This window comes from Pholcus phalangioides, unplaced genomic scaffold (genome assembly GCF_987345545.1).
Source record: "Pholcus phalangioides strain wild (caught in Gottingen) unplaced genomic scaffold, Ppha-v1.0 ptg000001l_1, whole genome shotgun sequence".
Classification (NCBI taxonomy): Eukaryota; Metazoa; Arthropoda; class Arachnida; order Araneae; family Pholcidae; genus Pholcus; species Pholcus phalangioides.
In genome coordinates this window covers 11,812,013-11,833,399 of record NW_028301594.1, presented here as the reverse complement: position 1 = coordinate 11,833,399, position 21,387 = coordinate 11,812,013, and the positions used below count along the sequence as shown (strand labels likewise).

At 35.3% G+C, this 21,387-nt stretch overlaps 1 protein-coding gene across 2 annotated transcripts in view; it reads right to left on the bottom strand.

The window, feature by feature from the left end:
- LOC149089887 (uncharacterized) overlaps positions 1 to 21,387 on the bottom strand; it is a 216,426-nt gene that overhangs the window by 98,045 nt on the left and 96,994 nt on the right. The window contains exon 1 of one of the 2 annotated variants that reach the window (XM_089254631.1): positions 14,329 to 14,917. The exons of the other annotated variant lie outside the window; for it this stretch is intronic. Within the exon in view, the coding sequence (XP_089110757.1) occupies positions 14,329 to 14,440 (112 nt within the window). The 5' untranslated portion in view covers positions 14,441 to 14,917. Of the gene's footprint in view, positions 1 to 14,328; positions 14,918 to 21,387 lie in introns of those variants that run through there. 2 annotated transcript variants of the gene reach the window in all.

Sequence of the window (21,387 nt, the reverse complement as noted above, 5' to 3'; positions counted from 1 at the left end):
TGTCTGGGTCCTGCGCTCGCGTTTATGCTACTACAGGTACCATTCCAATGCCATTTGTTTTTTTTTTTTGTTTTTTTTGATACGTTGATCATTTTGAGATGAGGTGTTCCCATTGGAATTTTTCAAAAGTTTTTCATTTTGGCCGTAACCGCAAGAGCTACAGTTTATTTATATATCTTTCACATCCTCGAGCTCATACTCTGAAATGCCCATATCTCGAATTTCATCTAAATTCGCTGATTTTTGTGGCCACTAGAGGCTCGTATATCGGCAGAATTATTTTATGGCCACCCTGTATAATTATTTTAAATAAAGAAACAGCGGAAGTCCAGCAACTAAAAGAATGAAACAGGAGGAACCAAAATATATGCATGTTGAAGTGCCGTAGAGGTGAGCCTATATATTTAATAGTTCACATCCTCTCCCTTCATCATCGCTCTGCTAATTAACTGCAATACTGCAGTGAAGTGACGGCAGAGCCGTCTCAAGAGCATTATGGGCCCCTCGGGCAAACTGATTTTTCTGAGGCTCCCTACTTGGTTAAAAATGTCCCCTTACCAATTTATGTGCTTAATCTCGAAATTTTCAACCAAATTGAACTCTCGGGGGGGGGGGGGCCTCGGGCCGTGCCTATGCCTTAAGACGGCACTGAGTGATGGTTGGTATAAAAAACTAGTCGTTTTTACAGAGATTCTGGTTGTTTAATTTCTGAACTGTTGGCAGTACTGGTGGAACCATTCGTTGTGCAATATATTGCATCATCTTTAGATGTTTACGGTCAATACTGATATCCCCAATGGTCTCTACACCAGAGTTTCTTAACCTATGAGTCGTGACCCAAACTTTAGTCAGAGGGGCTTCCGAGATGGGTAGTTCAAATTCACTAATAGTCTCTTAGATTCCGATATACACATGCTACTAAGCAGCACGCTTTAAGCTTGTTTTTTTTTTTTGTATCATTCGAGCAAATGCTACCGATAAGCTTATTGGTTGTATCTGATCGAAAGTTGAGTACTTTCATGCTGCTAAGTATAATGTGTATCTCGGGCTTTAAGCTATGGGCCCGGCCCTTTCCGATTCGCAGGGGGTTCCAAGCAGGGTCGTGCGAATTTACTTACAGCCAAGGGTTTTGAGTTACGGGTCACGAATCAAATTTGATTCTCAGGGGCTTCCGATATAGGTCGTACAAATCCATTTACAGTGTTGTTATGAATGCACTTATTGTGTCACTGGTTTCCCTAATTTCGGAGAACAAACAGTCCCATGAGTCGAAAAGCTGATCTTGTTGTTGATTTTGTGTTGCGGCTGAAATAAGGTTGAGAACCCCTGCTGAATACCATGAAAAATATATGGCACACATGCTAGTCCCAAAGGTTCATTCGTATCCATCAAAAAGCACTGAAACTCCAATAATCACAATCAAATAATATTTTGCCGACTCCAACTCAGAAAATGAAATCATGAAATAAATTTCAAGGATATCCCGTGAGAGAGAAAGTCTTTATCTGTCACTGGTAGTTATGAAAATTACACACACATCACGTGATCTATAAATACCTATAAAACACATATATCTTAATACAGAGCTTCGTGTCATTAAAATTTCCATTTCCATCATCCATATTCCACATCGAACGGTGACTTTCACCCATATACCATCCATCTCCCATTGAAAGAAGACAGACGGGGCAAAGGGGAAGTCGGTGCCATAAATGGTGAAGGGCCCACTTCCTTGCCTTCCCCCCAAGGGGGTTAACAGAGCCTAATTACCATCCGTATCCAATCAGTGCGAGAACATTAATGCTATTGGGGATTGATACGTCAATGTGTTAATGACAAAGAGTCAAGGATTGGAAGGCGAGGACAGTAGTTTGTTATTATACCGATGCTGAAAAGGGGACCAGGGGAACCAATAATTCCATCAGGGCACGAAGGTCTCCATAAGTGAGAGCAATTATTACACAACAGTTCACCCCGAGGGCTATCCTCAAGATGGAAAAAAATAAATAAATAAAATAAATAAGAACGATATGCGTATCTATTCTGTATGTTAATACTAATTATATCACGGGCGACATCAATGTTAGTTCTGCGAAAAGGATAAAAACTAATGAGATTATTATTCAATTTCATATCTTGATGCTCACCATATACATATATATAGTACAATTTAGAAACCGATTCATTTCTTTACCGACATAAAGAAATGTTTTTAGTAATTTTGTAGAAAAATTGTATTTTTTTCGTTGATATTTTATTACATATATTTTTCATTAACATCCATAAATAATATTCTCTAAATGAACTATTGCTTAGGAATAGTTGTTGAAGGTTGCGAATAGTTTTGAACTATCGTTATTGAAACAAATAAATTCTACGTGCTTATTTATTTTTTGTATTTATTTATTTACTCATTGTATTTACTTATTTATTGTATTTCTTTATTTTTTGTAATTATTTTAATTAATTATTTATTTATCATCATTCAAACTACAGAAATTACGCAGTTGCAGTTGGAGAAAAATTAGAAAAATGAACTTAAATGCATAAACAAATGAAACAAGTGAAAATTGCATAAAAATGAGCAAAGAAGTAAACGAACAAAAATAAAACAATTAAGAGTACTACTTATAAGAGTAAAAAAAGGCAATAAATCAGATAAATGTAAAAGTATTTAAAATCATTAAAATACATAAACATAGACTTGTATTCGTGAATATGAAAATACTAAAAATGAATGAATGAATTTATTTTACTAACTTTTTAATTTATAATATAAAAACTAACTTTTTAATTTATTATATACAAATGTGTTTTTGAATTTATAACTAAAAAATTTATTTACAGCATTTTCAACTGTCAAAATCTTTTTCGTTTTCATACTATAGGTTTTAAAAATAATTTTACTGTTGTTTAGCTTTAATTTTTGCAATATTAATAATTATATTATACGCTAGAAATTGTCTTACAATCACTTTCGTTTTGTTTCGATTTAAATTTCTACTTTTTCTTTAACAAAATTATGTTCAAATGGACATTAATTGGAATTTTAAAGTACAAATTAATTTTTTAATTCCGACTCAAAACACATCAGCTATTTTTCCATGATCTAATATGTAGGTAATGTTTTAGGGAAGAAGAATGTAAATTTAGAAAAATCAGCATTAACATAATATTTGTTTTCAATAGTTTTCACATGAGAAATGTCTCTACAAAATATCATAATTAACGAATATTGTCTGAAAATATATCCTTTGTTATCAAGCGGACCAAGACGTTAGGACGTGGCTGTTTAGACGCAGCTTCATTGGACGCGTGACACGTGGACCCGTGCCGTGTGGACGCCGGACAATCAGCCGGATCATTACAAAATCGATCATTTAACAATTTAGTTGTTTTTTTTTAAATTATCTATGAATTCCGCAAAGTTGGGTGGTTAGCACCGAATTTGGCTTACAAGCGTCAATGAACTGTTCTGCGTCGTTATTTGTGCGGGCTTCGCCTTGTACAGCGCGCTTATAACAGCTGGCTCGAACAGTGGCTGAATCTTCTGATGTAATTGTCTTCGAAGTAATTTAAACTGGTGTCAAACTTTCGTCAATAGCTGGTACATTCTCATCTTCATTCACCTCTCCTAAAACGTCGATTTGGTCATGGGTACAAAAGCCAAACCAGGAATCATACGAGCCTGTAGAGCAAAGTACGAATTAGCGTTGTATCGATGAATAAGATATTCAGAAGTGTGCGAGACGCTGCTTTATATTTTAAACTAAATGGAATAAACATCCGTGTAAGTCTGCATTTAGAAACGCATTGAAAAACACGTTGCTCACGTTGCAACCACGGCGTCCAAACCACACGAGTTCAAATGTCTCATGTGCAATGAGCTGCGTTCAAAACAGCCACGTCTAAACGTAATGAACCCGTTATCAGGAACTGCAGAAAATAAATATCACTGTTAAAATATTTTTCATTCAATGTTAAAATATTTTTCTTTAAAAATGAGATGTTTTCCTAAAATAATATTCAATTTTTATCAAATTTAAATTCAAAATCATGTTACGTGTCTACGGAAACTGCAAAAAATTTTCGTTCTCTTAAATGTTGGCTGTAATTTAATTTCTAAATCGTATTTTCCTGCGTATAATCCCCGAATCTATACGCTAAGAAACATCGGAATTTCTTAGTGCGGATTATAAATGCCGCTGCACGTATAATTTATCTCCCGATTTATTTTTCCGAGAGATTGGAATAGAAATGAATACTTTTTAAGATTAATTCCTGAAAAATAATTTGTCATAGATTTAATACGTGGCGTATGTGGATGTGAATAGAAAAATCGACTTTAATTCTACAAAAATGTAACAAAGGGACTTAAATCTCGTAAGAAATCTTCATTTTTGAAGTATGAAATTTTTACATGTAGATTATCCGTTGTCCACTGCCCTGGAACATTCTTGAAAAACTCTCAAGCGCATCTCACCTGTTATCACCATAAAATTTGTCAATCGTTACAGTTCCCAATTGCCCGAGGAAATATATTGTTACATTTTTGTATGTTTGTAATTTCTTTTTTTTCCTTTTTGACTTAATAATAAAGTATTCCAGACTGCCACGAAGCTGGGCTGGGAGAGATTTAGGCAACGGGATAAATCCGGCGGTAGAGCTCTGGTGTTAATTCTTTCATTGCTGCGGACTATGCGATATTTGAAGTATACAGGGTGTATACAGGGTGATTCAGAAAAGATGGGAAAAAACTTTAAAAGGGGATAGTACACACCAATAGAAGCAATTGTCATCAAAGAATGCATGGTCTAGCATTTAACGCAAACGTGCTAGCGCGTTTCGAAACGGCTGCTCCGCAAACGTTAGGAGGGCATTCCTGTTGAGATTTATCGGAAGGAAAAGAACACCATGCATGCAAATGTAACCTGGGGAAGAAGAAGAAACCGTATGCAAATCTGCGTCACAGCGAATAAAAGGCGCGGACGCCTGCCCTGTGAAGTTATTCCAGCGTGCAACCGTTCTAACAGTACGGGACAATGGCGCACTTTAGTAATACCGAGTCCGCGCCTTATATTCACTGTGACACAGATTTGCATACGGTTTTTTCTTCTTCTTCCCCAGGTTACATGGCAGGGTGTTCTTTTTGTCCCGATAAATTTCAACACGAATGCCGTTTTACCGTTTGCGGAGCGGTCGTTTCGAAACGCGCTAATTCGTTTGCGTTTCATATTAGACCATGCATTTTTTGATGGCAATTGTTTGCATTGGTGTGTACTATCACCGTTTAGATTTTCCCATCTTTTCTGAATCACCCTGCATAAAGTAGGGAAATATACATATATTTTTTTGTCATCTGTGGACTATATTCCGCCGTAGATTAAACACAGCAAATTACGGTATATAGTATATAAGGTGTCTGGTAAGTGTTGCCCTGCATCTCCTGATACCAACAGAAAAAATCCCATGTTTCTTAGTGCAATATCCGATAAAATATTTGTATTCAAAAATCGGAGAAAAGTTATGATGGAACAGCAAAACTAACGGACAACGTTCCTTTCCTTCATTTATGCTGGCCTTTCCCAAGTTTTCACCGGTTTTTAAATTCGAATATCTCAACAAATATTTTACCTGGAAAATTGGAAATTCTTTTGTCCTCAGGAGAGACATGGCAACAACTTTCTAATTGGTAGTTAGAGGACAGGGGGACGTATAAAAAAAAAATTTTAATTTTATTTAGGCACTGTATTTTCACACTCAAAAGTGGTACAGGCAACTTTTCAGCATTTTTCAAATTGACACTATTCCTCTACGACGAACGGTTGATGAGATTAAGGCCGCATTAGCATTTACAGGACACCCTGTATATTACCTAAATAGTGATCTCATTTAACGATTCATTCACAGTGTAAGAGCTTTTGATATAGTTATCGTGTTTCAATATATATACTGAATACGCAATTCGTATAAGAGATTTGAATTTGATGAAACGCCACCTTATTTATTCAAGTAATCTCACGTAGACGAATATATCAGCAGCTTAGTATTGAATCCGTATGCCAAATCTACTTATCCAGTACCATAATGAATTTTCAGGCATTATTGATTATTGAAAGCTATTGAAATACCTGTAATTCGAATTTCAATTGAAACTAGATTAACGACACGTGAAATTAGTTTGAAAATTTATCGCCGCTTGTGTGACTACGTCTATAGTACTGTTTATAATTAAATTGTAATACTCCTGACATAGTGGAAACTAGGGAGATTCAAGGAAAATCTCGCTTATTTCATGAATTTCGAATACATTAGCTAAATTGTTAGCTTATACAGTTGTCTACAGAGAGGAAAAAATAGCAATTAAATCGAAAATAAATTTCGAAAGAAAAATTAGTACTTAAGAAAACACACAGAAATTAGAATAGTTATATCCAGTTGACTATTATTTTGTGTTGCGAAATTCTCATCAATCTCTCGTTAGCATTATCAATTACATTCTGCAGTCTGGAGGGCATATGTAATTAAACTATCATAGATTGCTTCAGCTGTTACAATAGCGCAGTGTCAGCTACAGAATTGATTCTGAATCAAACTGAACTACGAGAGTATGTGTCGGATAGTGATCCCCGAGCGAGCGAATAGTGGATCCTATATGGTTCGTCTTTGTTTACTGATATATCATCGACAGATCAATCGCTAGAGAATTATTGAGGGATCAGTGCGAATCGTATCGTATCAAACCATTCGCTTGTGGACGTGTACGCCAATGATTGTCTGATGTTGACCATCATCCGAAAGGCTCGGTGATCGAGTACTTATACGTTTTCATACCTGACAGCCTAAGCTTCAGACAATCTGATAATCGAAGCGTTTTCCCGTCGTTCCCTGAACAATATCTACTATATTTAAATTCTCAAATTATATTGTCTCTTTCGTGGAACAAATTTATCTCCCCGTCATCCTCCCTAGCAGTGTTTTACAACGTATAATCCGCAGGTTACACCTTAAAAAGATCGAATTATATTCCACTAGCATATTAGTGCGGATTATTTACCGTTGTGTCCTTGGTCTACAGTTTTTTTCCCCGTGAGGATGGAATAGAAATAAATATTTTAAAATTTAATTCGTAGAAAATAATTTTTTAAAGGTTTATAGATGGCGTATATAGACGTGGATTGAAAAATCGAATTATTTTTTGCAAAAACGTGACAAACACATTTTCCCATTCCTTAGTACGAATTGGAAGCTTCATTATGTGGAAACTTATGCATAAGTTTCCACATCTTTCACATGCAGAATATATGCCGCTGTTGACTACATAAAATGATATTTTCCTCTGAAAGTTGCGAAATGTGCGTTCGCGGATAATACGCAGGGAAATATGGTACGGTACATGGGAACTAATATTTCTTGGAATATGCGTCGCAGAGAGAAGAAAAATATGCCGTATTATCCTGCGCACATAAATTCGTGAATCATACATTAAAAAAACATCTTGATTTCACGATGGGGATTATATACCGGTGCTTATTATCGAAGTTTTCCCATTTGAAGATATGGGTAGAAATTATTTTTTAATAATAAATAATAATAATTTTTTTGAGTCAATTTGTAGGAAAACAATATCTCAAATATTTATAAATGGCGAAAGTATGCGAGTAGAAATATCGACAATTATTCTACAAAACGTGACCATCGACCCCTGAAATTCCATAAAATTCATATTATACTCATGCGGATAATATGATGCAATTTTTTCCTCATTGTGGTGGAATTAACATCCGCGGATTATACGCAAAAATTACGCTACATTCGTGAGCTTATACATTGTAACGTAAGTGTCAGACCTTTCCACGATAATATTAAACTTCATCTAAAATCTATGATGATTCCACCTGAAATCTAAATCATAAATATTGATTCCTTTTACCTGAAATAAAATTGCGAAACTGATATTTATATGAATTTTCACAGGTAATTCGCAAGTTTTTTGTTTTGAAATCACCTCCAGAGATTTCGAAAAACTCTTCATAGCGTCCCAGCGTAAGTTCCTCAACGTTTAAATACATAGATTTATCATACGAGAGAAACTAGAATATCTTTAAACTAATATGTAATAATATAACTTTATTCATGGTGGATTTGCATATTGCCCGTATTCGCATATTCCATGCGTAATAGCATTTCAAATTATATTAATTGAGGAAATTGTTTTCAAATGGAAACATTTCCACTTTTATTCGACATGCACTTTTCAATGGTTTCTGAATTTCCGGGATAAGCTCTGTCGGATTATGCAACAGGGTTGCATTTTTTTACCACAAACAGGAAAATTTTTTGTACATTTTTACATTTCACCACAAACAGGAACATTTTTTGGTCTAAAATACAATGTAAAAGGACCAAAAGGGAACATATCTCCCTCGTTCATTCACACTTCGGTATTTTTCATTCAAAAGGGAACATTACAAAGTGGTTGTCCCATTACCGTCAAAGAATTTTTTTCCAAAACGACACTTTTTCCATAAGTAATTTCAAAGTCGAATTTTACCGCAGAACCTTCCGATAACGGACACTCATGGAATTAAAAATTCTGTCCACTAACAAAGAGTGTCCATGAATGGACGGTAAATCACGGTCTATGTGAATTACTGCCTCCTCGACGTAATTCGAAAAAAAAAAAGAATCCGTTGGTGGAGGTGTCCTAATGGCAGTTCCCGTTATGGGTGGTTCTACTATAGAATGATCGTGTTTTTGTTATTCACGTGAAAGAAGTAAGGATACCTTACTTGGCTAGCTGAAACCTACTGAGATCAACGGGTGGCGTAGAAATTTCCAATTTTTCAGACTTAACCAGCTCTAATTTTGACTAAAAGGTAATATTTCCACTGCTGTTCCACCCCCCCCCCCTTCAAAACGGAACATTGAATGAAATTTGAATGGCGATCGGGAAACATAATAGTACCTCTCGATAATGGACACCCATGGGACCGAATTTTGTCCGCTAATGAGGAGGTACGATATTCAGTCGAACCTCGTTTGTACGATTTTCACATTTATACGACGTCTAACTTCGGTCGCCATTGATTCCAATACACTTTATCGTTGAGATGTTTATGTTGATGTAAAAGGGATATGCGGGTCCATCCTGGACAATAATTAAATAATTAATTGATAATTTAGCATAAACACGAGCTTGAGAGTAAACATAATCTTGAATTTGATAAATTCTTGGTTTGACCAAAAATTAATAAATTAGAGTTTGCCTCGTTTTACAGTCCGCTATCGAGAATGCTCGCTAAGGGAGTGAAATGCATTAAAACCCTATTCCACAGAACCGGGGGATCAGAAAAGTGTCTGTTTACGGGAGGTGTCCATTAGGAGAGGTTCCACTGTATTTAAATACTCTTATGCTACCTATTGGGCTATTTTCTACTTTTTTCAAAGTAGTCCGTTACCAGAGAAAAAAGGTTTTCACTTCTACTGTAGTTTTAGCAAATGTGGAAATGTTCCTTTTTGAAAATAAGCACCTTATTTTTGAACAGAAAATTTTGCAGGAGTACTAAAATCTACTCGTACAATCTTTGAGAACATTTCTTCAATTTTTGAACAGAATATTCTAATTATAAACTCCCTTCAAAATTGAATTTTCGCGAAAATCTCAATTAAAAATTTTCAAAATATGGAATTTTTCACTATTGTTGCACCGCTCAGATTGAAACCTGCCTGAAAGGCTACAGAAATGGTAGTGATGAGAAAATTGAAAAAATAAATAAATAAATCCATAAATAAATAGATAAAATAAAAATCAACTCCTCCTCTTTCTTCCGCTCTCATTGACAATCAGATCACGGATGATCATGATGGTCGTCTCATGGAGAGTTGACTTTTTATTATCCTTTTTTTTTTCTTTTAAACCACCCGATATCGAAATTACAGGGCTTGGCGATAGATATCCTGCGAGTGAAGTAGGAAAAGTGACGTTTAAGATGGTCACCTGATAAATATTCATAAAGTAGGCGATGCCCACAGAGGGAGACGATGATAATGATGGAAATACCAATGTACTTTGAAGCTGTCTGTATGCCCTTTATTTGCATTTGCACGTGTACCCAGAAAAACACATATAAATTTGAGAAAAAAATCTTCTAATATATGAAATCAATTTTTCATCTGCCTCTTGTGTACATTCTAGATACAAGTTTACTAGTATACACTTTGACTGATTTCAACACAATTTGGCATAAGTACCGAAATTTATTCGTACAATATTTGAGCGATCTTAGCAAAATTTAGCATCCATACTTAGATATACGTAAATTTCGCAAATAAAAAAATCAAAATTTTTCAAAAAAAAGTTTTGTAATTGGAAATTTAGAATTTTTTCGCGAAAGAAAACTTCAAATCAATTCAAATTTTGCATTTGTTAGTAATAAAAAGGACACAATTGTTTATTTGTGTAATTACGGCTGTGTGTGCGTTTTTCAATCGTGGCATAGCCTTTAACTTAAAAGTTGAAGTGCCAAAATTTTCACATTTGAAGTATACTACTACTACTTGATTGTACATGCAACTCTTAAATATTCCTCTGGGCAATTTCTAACGAATTGGTCATGCAGGAACATGGTGTGTTTATATATGCGTGGCCCTAACATATTTATGTTTGCCGAAGTAACGCATATTTCGGATTATACTGGTGACATTTGAAGTCTGCAAGTCTAATTGGTTTACCACTAGAAGTAGCTGTCTGTTAACATGAGTATTTCCTCCCATCTCATGCCACGTCTTTGAAAAAATATTTTATTTTAGAAAAGGCTTCCTGTAATAAATTTGCGTACAAAAGTGATGTTAGTATTTTTGCGGATTCAGCTGGCCAAAATATCTGTATGGCGGTATGCTTTATCTGTTGCGTAGGATGTCATGCATAGAGTTAATTTTTTTTATTTGAATCATATCTAATTCTGTCTTTAGCATAATATTTCGCCGTATTTAAATTCACCATTCTCATTTGTCAATAAGTTTTGTCTTTTTTTTTCAAAAATGCCCTTTCTTAGGCACTCAAAAGATTCCAAGACTTAACTTTTCCACAAAACTTGCGAGAATGGATAGTTTGATCATTCTAAATTGTCGATTAGTTCCATAATTTTCTTAGGTCAGTGTGTACCAGGTCTTACAGAACTCACGAACAAAACACACACTTGTGTTCAAATCAGTCAATCGAACACGTACCATACGAGAGTTGGAGCTTCATTTTCAAAACTGAAGGAAGATTAAATGAATCAGGCACATATTTTGCAAAACAATCACATATTTAATGTGACATTAACATTAATATTAATCACTGTTTAACTAGAAGGGGGATCTAGTTTAAACAAGAAAATTTTGGTTTCCAAGTACATACAGGCAACGCTCGTTTTTACGAACCCGTAAGGACTTTAGTTCATAAAATCTTAAGTTCCTAAATGAAAAAGACGTTTAAAAGAATTGTAAAAACGTGCAGTTTCTAAATTGCAGTTTTAAAATCAAGCATCGACTGTGATAGTAATACTATTGTAATACTATTTGCGATCTATAATGTAATACTATTCACGATCTACAACGTAATACTATTTACGATCTATAACGTAATACTATTTACGATCTATAATGTAATACTATTTACGATCTATAATGTAATACTATTTACGATCTTTTTGAGCGATCTTAGCAGAATTTTGTATGCGAACTGAATATATGTACTATTAGAATCTTTGACCGATTTTAGAAAAAATATACCGTGTGTAACAAAAATCTACACTTATGATCGTTAAGTGATCTAAAACAATATTTCGCAGAATCAAAAATTTTAGCAAAATTTTGTTTGTGTACCGAAAATCTTCTAGTAGAATCTCTGATCCGAATTAACATACCGATCTCGGCAAAATTTCGCTCTTGTACCAAAATCCAATAGTAAAAGCTTTATCGATTCGAAAAAAAAAGTTTGACATATTATACCAAAACTTACGTGTGAATTCTAATAGATCTGAGCAGAATTTTGCGTTCGTACCAAAATTGCGTACACAATTTTTGTCCGATCTTGACTGAATTTTTTGTGTATGTATCAAAATTTATTCTTTGATGGAACTTAGAAAAATTGTGCGTGTGTGCCTAATGCAGTGACTGAGACGATAGGCCATTTGAGAAAAAGAAAACTTTAGGAACTCTACAAATGTCTAAAATGGTCAAAAATATTTTTTTTTCGTTTTGCTTCAACAATTGTTTTTAGGATACATATTACCATGGTTTTCAAACAATTCCTTTTTTTTTAATTTTGAGATTGTATCTTTTGTCATTTTTAGGGTTTTTTATAATGCTTTGTATGATAAAAAACCTGGTAGTACCAGGTATTTTCGCAATAAAAATACATTGATATATTCAAAATGATATCGCCATCCTGAAAGTTCCAAAAAAGAAAATTTAGGAAATTCTAATTATTCGACTAATTCCGAATTTAACAATCGTTAGCAAACCAAAAACCTACATAGAAAAGAACTTTTAATAATTGGGAATTAACTTCTGATAATTATACTATCAAATAGAGAGATTTACGGATATCAACCGCAAAAATAAAAAAATTATTTTATAATTATATTAAAAATGTTAACTGAAATTATTTTAATTATATACATATTGCTCATATACAATGGTTTTAAGATGCCGAAAAATATTATTCATTTCTTTGAAATAGTAACAAATGAAAGTATAACTGGGATATAAAATAATTCAATTTTCTTTGAAGACAGTACAGTTAGCAACTTTAATAATAATATTTCTTTTGTTTGTGTAACTGAAAAATGGTACTGAATATTTTCATTTGATAGAAATAATCTTGGCGTAGGTAAATTGAATAACAGCGTATTGCAAATAAATTTTTAGCGTATAATATGAAAACTTCAATACATCGCGTACGGATAAGTTACAATCAATCGATAATAAATTATTCTATTTAATTGGCATAAAGAAAAATTATCACTCGTTTCCTACTTTTCTATCCCATAGAGAATAATGGTTAATTTTGAATTCCCCACAATTGTATGATACATTTCGATTAATTACATAAATTCTAGTTTTTTTTATTATTCTCGTAATTTTTGTTTTGATTGATAAAATTCACTGATGTAAAAATACTGTTCAATAATTATTTTAAAAAAATTCATTTATATATTAATAAATTGATTTTTTCATTATTATTATTATTTGACTTTTATGCTTATAAGTATTGAATTTGTAGTATTAAAGTATTCAATTTTACTGTAGTATTTAATTAAAATCGCAAATATTAAATATATAATAATTTTATTATTAAAACGATATTAATGCTTATAATGTAGAAATAAACTATTGTTTTAAGAAGATATTCGTACATTTGGTTTTAATTTGGAAGAAGTTATTTGGTTTTGTGAAATAATTCAATAGGCAATTTTGAATTTCTTAATTTGTATTAATATGAATGTTTTAATGTATCAAACTACAACAATTTAACGGATTATTGTATTTAATGGACATAAGAAATAAATTTCACTTAATATCTTCTTTTGTAATCTCTAATGACTTATATTTACCCTCTATAGTGCCATGTACTATTGAATATATATGGAAAATACTTGGTCAAAAAAAAAACCATTATACCTATTTCTTTTCTCAATTTTCTTTTTTTTCTTTTTTTTTTTTTTGGTATTTCAGGAAGTACATACATCATTTAGTGTAATTTTAGTGCAAAATACGGCGTATATGTAAGTGCAATACTATTATTTATCTAGCAAGAGTTGATTCCTTGTTGGTGTCATTTTTCGAGATTTGCTGAAATTTTGTGTTCAGAGATTTATAAATTCACACTTAATCCAGGGAATTGGAAATAAAATTCGAAGAGAAAAATTATTTAACTTTTCTAAGTCAAATTTAATCTGTTTATAGGTAAAATCTTATAACATAAAAATCAACGCAAGTTGTATATTTTACCCTTAATCAACAATTATAGCTAATTAAAAAAATCCACTCTCTAACTAATTAAATTGCTATGTTGATGTACTGTTTCAATTAAAAATATGCTAAAAGCAACCATTTGCATCCATTTTTGTAAAAAAAAATGCAATATGGGTGAACGCCATAGAGGGTTAAATTTTAATTAAAATATATAGAAAGAAAATATATAATAAAATTCTTATGGTAAATTTTAAATTATTAAATAAAACCCATGCATTAAAGGGTTGATATCATAATTGAGGTAGCTGAATGAATTTAATTTTTTGCTAATTTTTCAGGTATGCATATTCATGAATCACTTACTCGTAATATCGGAGTATTTCATGTCCAGTGAAGTATCAAAACTCCTCTTCTCGTCCATTACTAGACGAAATGACGTGCTGTATACATCATGACACGAACTCCCGCAAATCATTCAATAAATCATGTATATCCATCAGTGAATATTCTCACTCTTCAAGTCCCGTAAATTTTATATTGAAAAAAAAACAATCAAAAAATCACCGATATCTTTACGCCACTGTCCGCCGGAATCATACGTTCCGTTTTTTTACATCATTCACACGTGAGAGAGAACGACTCACACTCACAACAAACGATTTCACACAAAAAAAGTATATATTATTTTCTGTGCTAGGTAGTGTCACCAAAATATAAATAAACAAATGACATAAACTTCCTCTCACATGGTTGTATATATTTTACGCCAGGCAGTGGCGTATAAAGTCATCGAGAAAAATTAAATTCTCGTGCGCGGTGTTGACACACACACAAGAGCAAACGGAACGCAAAAAGAAACAAGACAAAACACCACGCGGTTTTTCGTTGATGATGACCAGTTCCAGACTGGTAGCGAACTAAACTGGTGTGCTTGTGGTGAATGGGTTGGTGATACCGCCTCGCACACACACGAACAACGGTGGTACGACCAGTCCGGACCTAGGATATATCCCTAGTAGTTGGGGTTATCTCATTGGCCGGTGAGGACTTGGGACTGACTTGGTCTCGAAATCACGCAAAAAAAAAAAAACTTGCTGCTGTTCTTCTCTCTCTCTCTCTCTCTATTTATCTCTTTTTCTTTCACTCATGCATGTAAGATCATTCTCAAGACTTCTTTTTGCCTCTTCTTCCTCGAAACAAAAAAATGAATACTAGCTTCCACCATGCTTCATTTCCATCATCATCACCATGATTCTCCTCCACAGGTGGCCTGTAGGGGGGTTTTTATAGGGTGTTGGCCTCTCTTAAACTAGTAAAAAGATGAATATTTTTTTGGTTTTCTTGGTATATATATTTTTTTTTTACAGATGGAGATGTCTTATCTTGGCAGGCGGTATCCTCTTACCAATCTGTGTGCTATTGCCTCCTACCTTTTATCACCCATCTATCCATCCAACCGGGGACTTCACTGCGCTTACCTCATGGCATCTCGCAAACCAGCTGGGGGTAAATATCCAAGTTGTTCGCAGGTATATATATCATATGATATTATGGTGGAGGATGGAAGTGGTGGACAGTAGCGTGAGAGACAGAGAAAGAGAGAGAGATATGTATGTATGGTAAGGGTCATCCATGATGATGATGACAGCAAGCCTCAAGGAAACCTACCAGAGATAGGAACAGTTTGGTATGGATTTTGTTTTTATTTTCCCCTTACTTTAATGTGAGATTATAGCATTGATTTGGATCATTTTTCTGAAATTTTTGGAAATTTCGTACGTTTCTTTTTTTACGTAAATAATTGCCTGTTTTCAAATCAGGTTTCAAATATCCTTATATGAAGATTTTTTTTTTGCTTGAGTTTTGTTTAACATTTATTTGAAAATAGGAAATGTATGATTCAAATGAGAAATGACTATATTAGGGGGTATTGAACCTTTTTGAGTCGCGGGCACTGTCTATGCCAGTGGTTGTCTACCTGGGGCCATAAGTGAAAGGAGAAGCGTCATAGGTGTGGAGAAGACCACAGGGAGCTGGAAGAAAAATAAGTTTGGATGTGAATAGAGATAAAGCTTTCAAGTAAAATCTAGTCGAGAAAAGTGTGATTACTTTCCGAATCCAGCGGAATTGGATGGAACCGGGGTTAGGCCCATCCGGCATGACCCAGGTGCTTCATATCCGTGTGGAGTCTACATCATGAGATTAGTTCTATGATTTTGGACAGCATATGAAAAGACAGGGTGTCCCGTAAATTCCTAAGTTTAAAAATTCATAAAAAATTGAAGATTGGGAAATTTGAATGCTGTTCACTAAAAAGTTATTCCCACAAAGAAGGTGTGTGTTGAAGTTGTTTTACTTCCGCCACGAATCGCCAGCTGAAACTTTAAAAACGTTTCGTACACAGAAAAGAGATTGAATAAAGGTTCAAGCCTGGAATTCTGTGATTTACTTTCGTGCAGCGCTCTTTACCGACAGAAATTAGAACTAATTATGTTTACACACAACAATTCCTTCAAATTTTTATGAATGTTTAAACTACTTACGAATTTATGGATCACCCTGCACATAAGCTGTTACTTCTTAGTAAGAATACCTAGAACATTACTTATCCCGAGACCCATGAAGTTGAGACGGTCCTGTATAGTACCAAGACAAGACAGAAGCTTGCTGAACTTTTTTTTGCCCTGGGGTCGAAGACTGACCTCATTTTTAAAAAGATTTCTCGCTATGGTTTTGGTTCGAACAACCCACGTTTCACTTACAAGAGAATGGTGTTATTATTCTGGATGCAACTAGGATAAACGATCTGGGTATTCTTATTGATGAGCGGCTTAGGGTCTCTGAACATTGTTCAGCGGTGGTCAAAAAATCGGAAACAACGATCGGTTACATTCTCAAACGGTCTCTTCGCGTTCTCCTAAAGTTATCCTTCCACTTTTCCTGGCTTAGTTCGTCCTGGAATCGAGTATACCGTCAGGTTTTGGGAACCATACTTACAGAGGGACATTGACTTAGTTGAGGGGGTGCAGAGAAGAGCTACGCGTGTTCTTAATAGCACACGGGGCTTAAGCTATGAGGAGAGACTTGATTTCTTGCATGTGTTTACATTGGAAGAGCGCAGATGTTGGGGAAGGATGTGATCAAATTGTTTAAAGTTTTCAACGATATGGATAAAATGGATCATCAGTTATCAATGCATCGTCAATCAACTGTTTCGACAAGAGAACACCAGTATCGATTTTTAAGGGACAATTCTAAGTTGTGGCGTCGCAGGGAGTTTTTCCCCAATAGGGTTGTGAATAAATGGAAGCTTACCTCCGGGGAGTTGTGAATTCTATTACGATTGACACGTTTAAAAAAGAAGTACGACAGACATAGTGGGATAAATCGAGAAGTTATCCATACTTAGAATAAGACAATCATAATTTTTGTGGGCAGTATATTTATATCTTATCATAATTATTGGTTTTTTATTACTTTTATCGGGTTACTGTATTTTTGATATAGAGTTTAGATATATATACGACATCTCCATATTCTTTATGGGCATATTCTTTCAGCCACCTCGTTGGGTATTTTGTCTGTTATAGCCTTTGTATTCGTATTTTTATACGTTTACTAAATATACCAATTCAATAAGTAGAAAATATCAGTTTACGGAAAATTCACCGGCCAGCAATTCATAGAAGAAAAATCCGCCGACAATTTATCGAAGGAAAATTCACCGCACGCAGCTACCGAGTCCGTGAGCGAGTGAACGAGCGAAATAGTGAGTGATGGGGCGAGTGAGTGAGTGGGGGAGTGGGTAAGTGAGTGAGCAAGTGACTGACTAGGCGAGGCGAGCGAGTGACAGTGAGTGAGTGAGTGAAAGGGTGAGTTTGTGGGCGATTGAGTGGGAGAGCGAGCTATTGAGTCCATGAGCGGGTGAATGAGGGAGCAAATGGTTGAGTGAGTGAGTGGAAGAGTGAGCGAGCACTCGGATGAGTGCTAACGGAGAGTTCCTGTCGGTGAATTTTCCGGCGGTGACTTGTTGGTGGTGAATTTTCTGGACACGGAAAATATCTCAATCCTGGGTGATGCGGGGGAGGGAGTAAGGCAAAATAGAAAATATGGTCCAAAAAAAGGGTGAAAAAAGTTAAACACTGTAATAGACTATTGTTTTTGTTTCGCCACAGTTACCCTAACTCCTCCAGTAACTATAATATTTTTCACACAGCACTCGCTATTTAAAACGAAATTAAATGTTGTCCATGTTCAATGGCGATTTCCAAGCCCGGTTGCAACAGAAGAGATATTATTTCACAACATTCTAGACATAACAAAAAAAAAGTAATATCTACGAGAAATTGATTCAACCTGCATGTTAATAATAAACCATTCAAAAAGACAAGAGAGAGAGAAATAAAAAACATTTCATGTACTAATTATGATCGATTACACGAAGTGCATTACATGATAATGGCTCCAGCTGCTGATTTTCTCGCTTTTTCGACGACAACAAAAAAAATATATATCTAGGTAAATTTGAAAAAAGAACGAAATGTTGTCGGACAACAACATGCGTGTCTGTACGAGTACATGCGATTGCCCCGTATATACGCGAAAATCAATCGATCAATCGAAGTCATGTTGGGCGATGTTTACTTGTCGAGATTCTTTTTATTTAATAACATGGCTTTTTCTTTAATGTTATCTTCAAGGTGGGATAAACATTGATCTTGTGTTTTTGTTATATAGGAGGGGCGCATTGATATTTATACACACACAACACGCGCGCTACAGATCACTTCCATGTTGTTTGGTAGATTTTTATCTATGGTGTTGATTGGTTGGTTGGTAAGATTATTTTTAATCTGGAAGTGGGATCAAGGAGCATTTTTCTATTTTAACATGATTTCAGGAAGTCAAAAAACTGAATGTCATCAGTAGTGACAATCAATGGCCGTTGATTAAGTCTTTATAGTCGATTGCTGACGAATAAAATTATCGGAGACCACAAGTTTAGACAGTAGAAGTTGAAAACATAGGCATGCCCAGTAACGTATTTACGGGGACGGCAAATTTGAGGAATGAACAGCCAAGAAAGTTAGTATAATGCGAGAAAGGTGGCAAATCGGAATAAACCTCAATAAATCCACCTCTGCCCAGACAGCAATGGGCTAGATCAGTGAGTTATGAAAAGAGTGACTCGGAGAACGAAATCAATTATATGATTGATTGGCATAAATAGTAATCTCTTGGGCGATGGTCCAGGTTACCGAGTGACCAAGAGGGTGTGAAAGCACGCGAATTACCAAAAGAGTAACCTAGAGCGTGTACAAGCTTGTGAATGACCAAAAAAATATGACTTAGAGGGTGCGTAAGCTTGTGAATGACCAAAAGAGTGACTTTGAGAGTTTGAAAGCACATAAATGCCCAAAAGTGACCAAAAGCACGTGCAAGCATGTGAATGAACGAAAGAGTGATACAGAGCGTGTGCAAGCTCGTGAATGACCAAAAGAATGACTTAGAGCATGTGTAAAAGTATAAATGATCAAAAGAGTGACATATAAATCACGGTACCATGTCAGTGAGCGACCAAAAAATTGACCTAGAGCATGCGCAAGTGTGTGAGTGACCAAAAATTGTGCAACATGTGAATATCCAAAGCAGCGTGCAAGCAATGGAGTGACCAAAACAGTGTCCAAGCATGTGAGTGATCAAAACAGTGTGCAATGACTAAAATAGTGACTTGGAGAGTGTGTGAGCATGGGAGTGATGAAAATAGTGACTTGGAGAGTGTGTGAGCATGGGAGTGATCAAAATAGTGAATTAGAGACACGAGTGTACTTGTTGGAATGGGTTTGGGGGCAAGCGGGTTACAGCAAAGGGTGGTGAATCCAAGTGAAAATAGTGAAGAAAAGTAAAGTAGAACGGCTGCAAAAAATTCGCATAGACTATAAAAAGGGCACTGAAAATACTGTACTTGAAATAGGCACTGAAAAGGGGAATTAAGTATAATTAATATAGAAAAAGTAGAAATAAGTGAAAACTATAAGATATCAAGGGTCCGAAAAAATGACTAGGGTTGGATGAATGGGGTTGGAGAGGGACTTTCTGATAATAATTAAGGCTAAGTATTGAAATTTCTATAAAGAAAAATTCTTTTGAGATTCTCGGAGCCTAAAATACCCGAGTTTTACTTCTTTCGAAATCCCAGGCTGTGGTCTCCGGCCCTTATGTGCCACTGGGGGCAAGTGCAATTTTCTCCCTTGGGGGCCGTTCAAGTATTACGTCAGCAAATTTTTAGCCATTTTTGAACCCCCCCGTCAGCAAAAGTCAGCAAAAAACTCTGAGCCCCTCTCCTTCGTCAGCACTATCCCCTTCCTCCTAGCGCATATTGGTGGGATCAACGACGTACGCGGGAGGGGGAAGGACTCGTGCGCCCCCTCCCCCAGACGAAAATTTATTTTTTTATGTAAAAAGAATTTTTTAAAAATTAAAATTTTAAAAGAAAATATCTTTATATGTGTATAATCATAACCTTATAATCAATTTCTTTTCATTTCAATGCTATTTGAAGGCTAAGAACTCAAAATTTCTTTATAAGAAATTCATTGTGACCCACCCTTTAAGGCATATATGATAAACCCTTGGCCCGTGGCACATTTTCAGATCACTGAAGTAGGCTCGTGGCACATTCACAAATTACTTAAGTAACCAGCGATACAGTTCCAGAACACTTAAGCGATCCGTGGCACATTTAGAGATCCCTTGAGTGGCATGTGGCATAGTTTTAGAGCACTTGAGCGGCCCCTAGTTTAGTTCCATTTCACTGAAGTTACCCCCCCCCCCCCACGGCACATTCCCTAATTACTTAAGTGATTCGCGGCATAATTACGGATCATTTGAGTGATGCGTGGCACAGTTCCAGAGCACTTGCAGGATCCGCCGAACATTTAGAGATCACTAAAATGGATTCGTAGGGGACTTATTATTAGGGGGAATATTAGTTATAAGGTGCTCACAGACTATCGAAAGGTTTTTCTCGTTTTTGGCGCACGTAAGATGGAGTAAGATGCTATCAAGAATTTTTCATATTTTTTCATATAATTTGTCCTTCCTTTTTTTTTTTCATATCATTATAAAGGTTGTTTGATGACGTAAGCATCATCCACCCCCCCCCCCACTCTTATCATCAAAAGTCAGCAAATCGGAAACCCTTCCCCCCCCCCCCATCGATGCTGACGTAATACTGGAATGACCGGATAGTCAAATGCCTTGTGCGTTAAATCGACTTGATAGCTGTCTTCATGGGGAAAACGACAAGAGTGATTCGATACTTGCGATCACGGAGCAAGGGGGAGGGTGTGGCACAGCTATAAATCTTTGCTAACTTCTCCCAACACAACCCTGCCTCTTTTGAGGTAACGGAAGCACGTT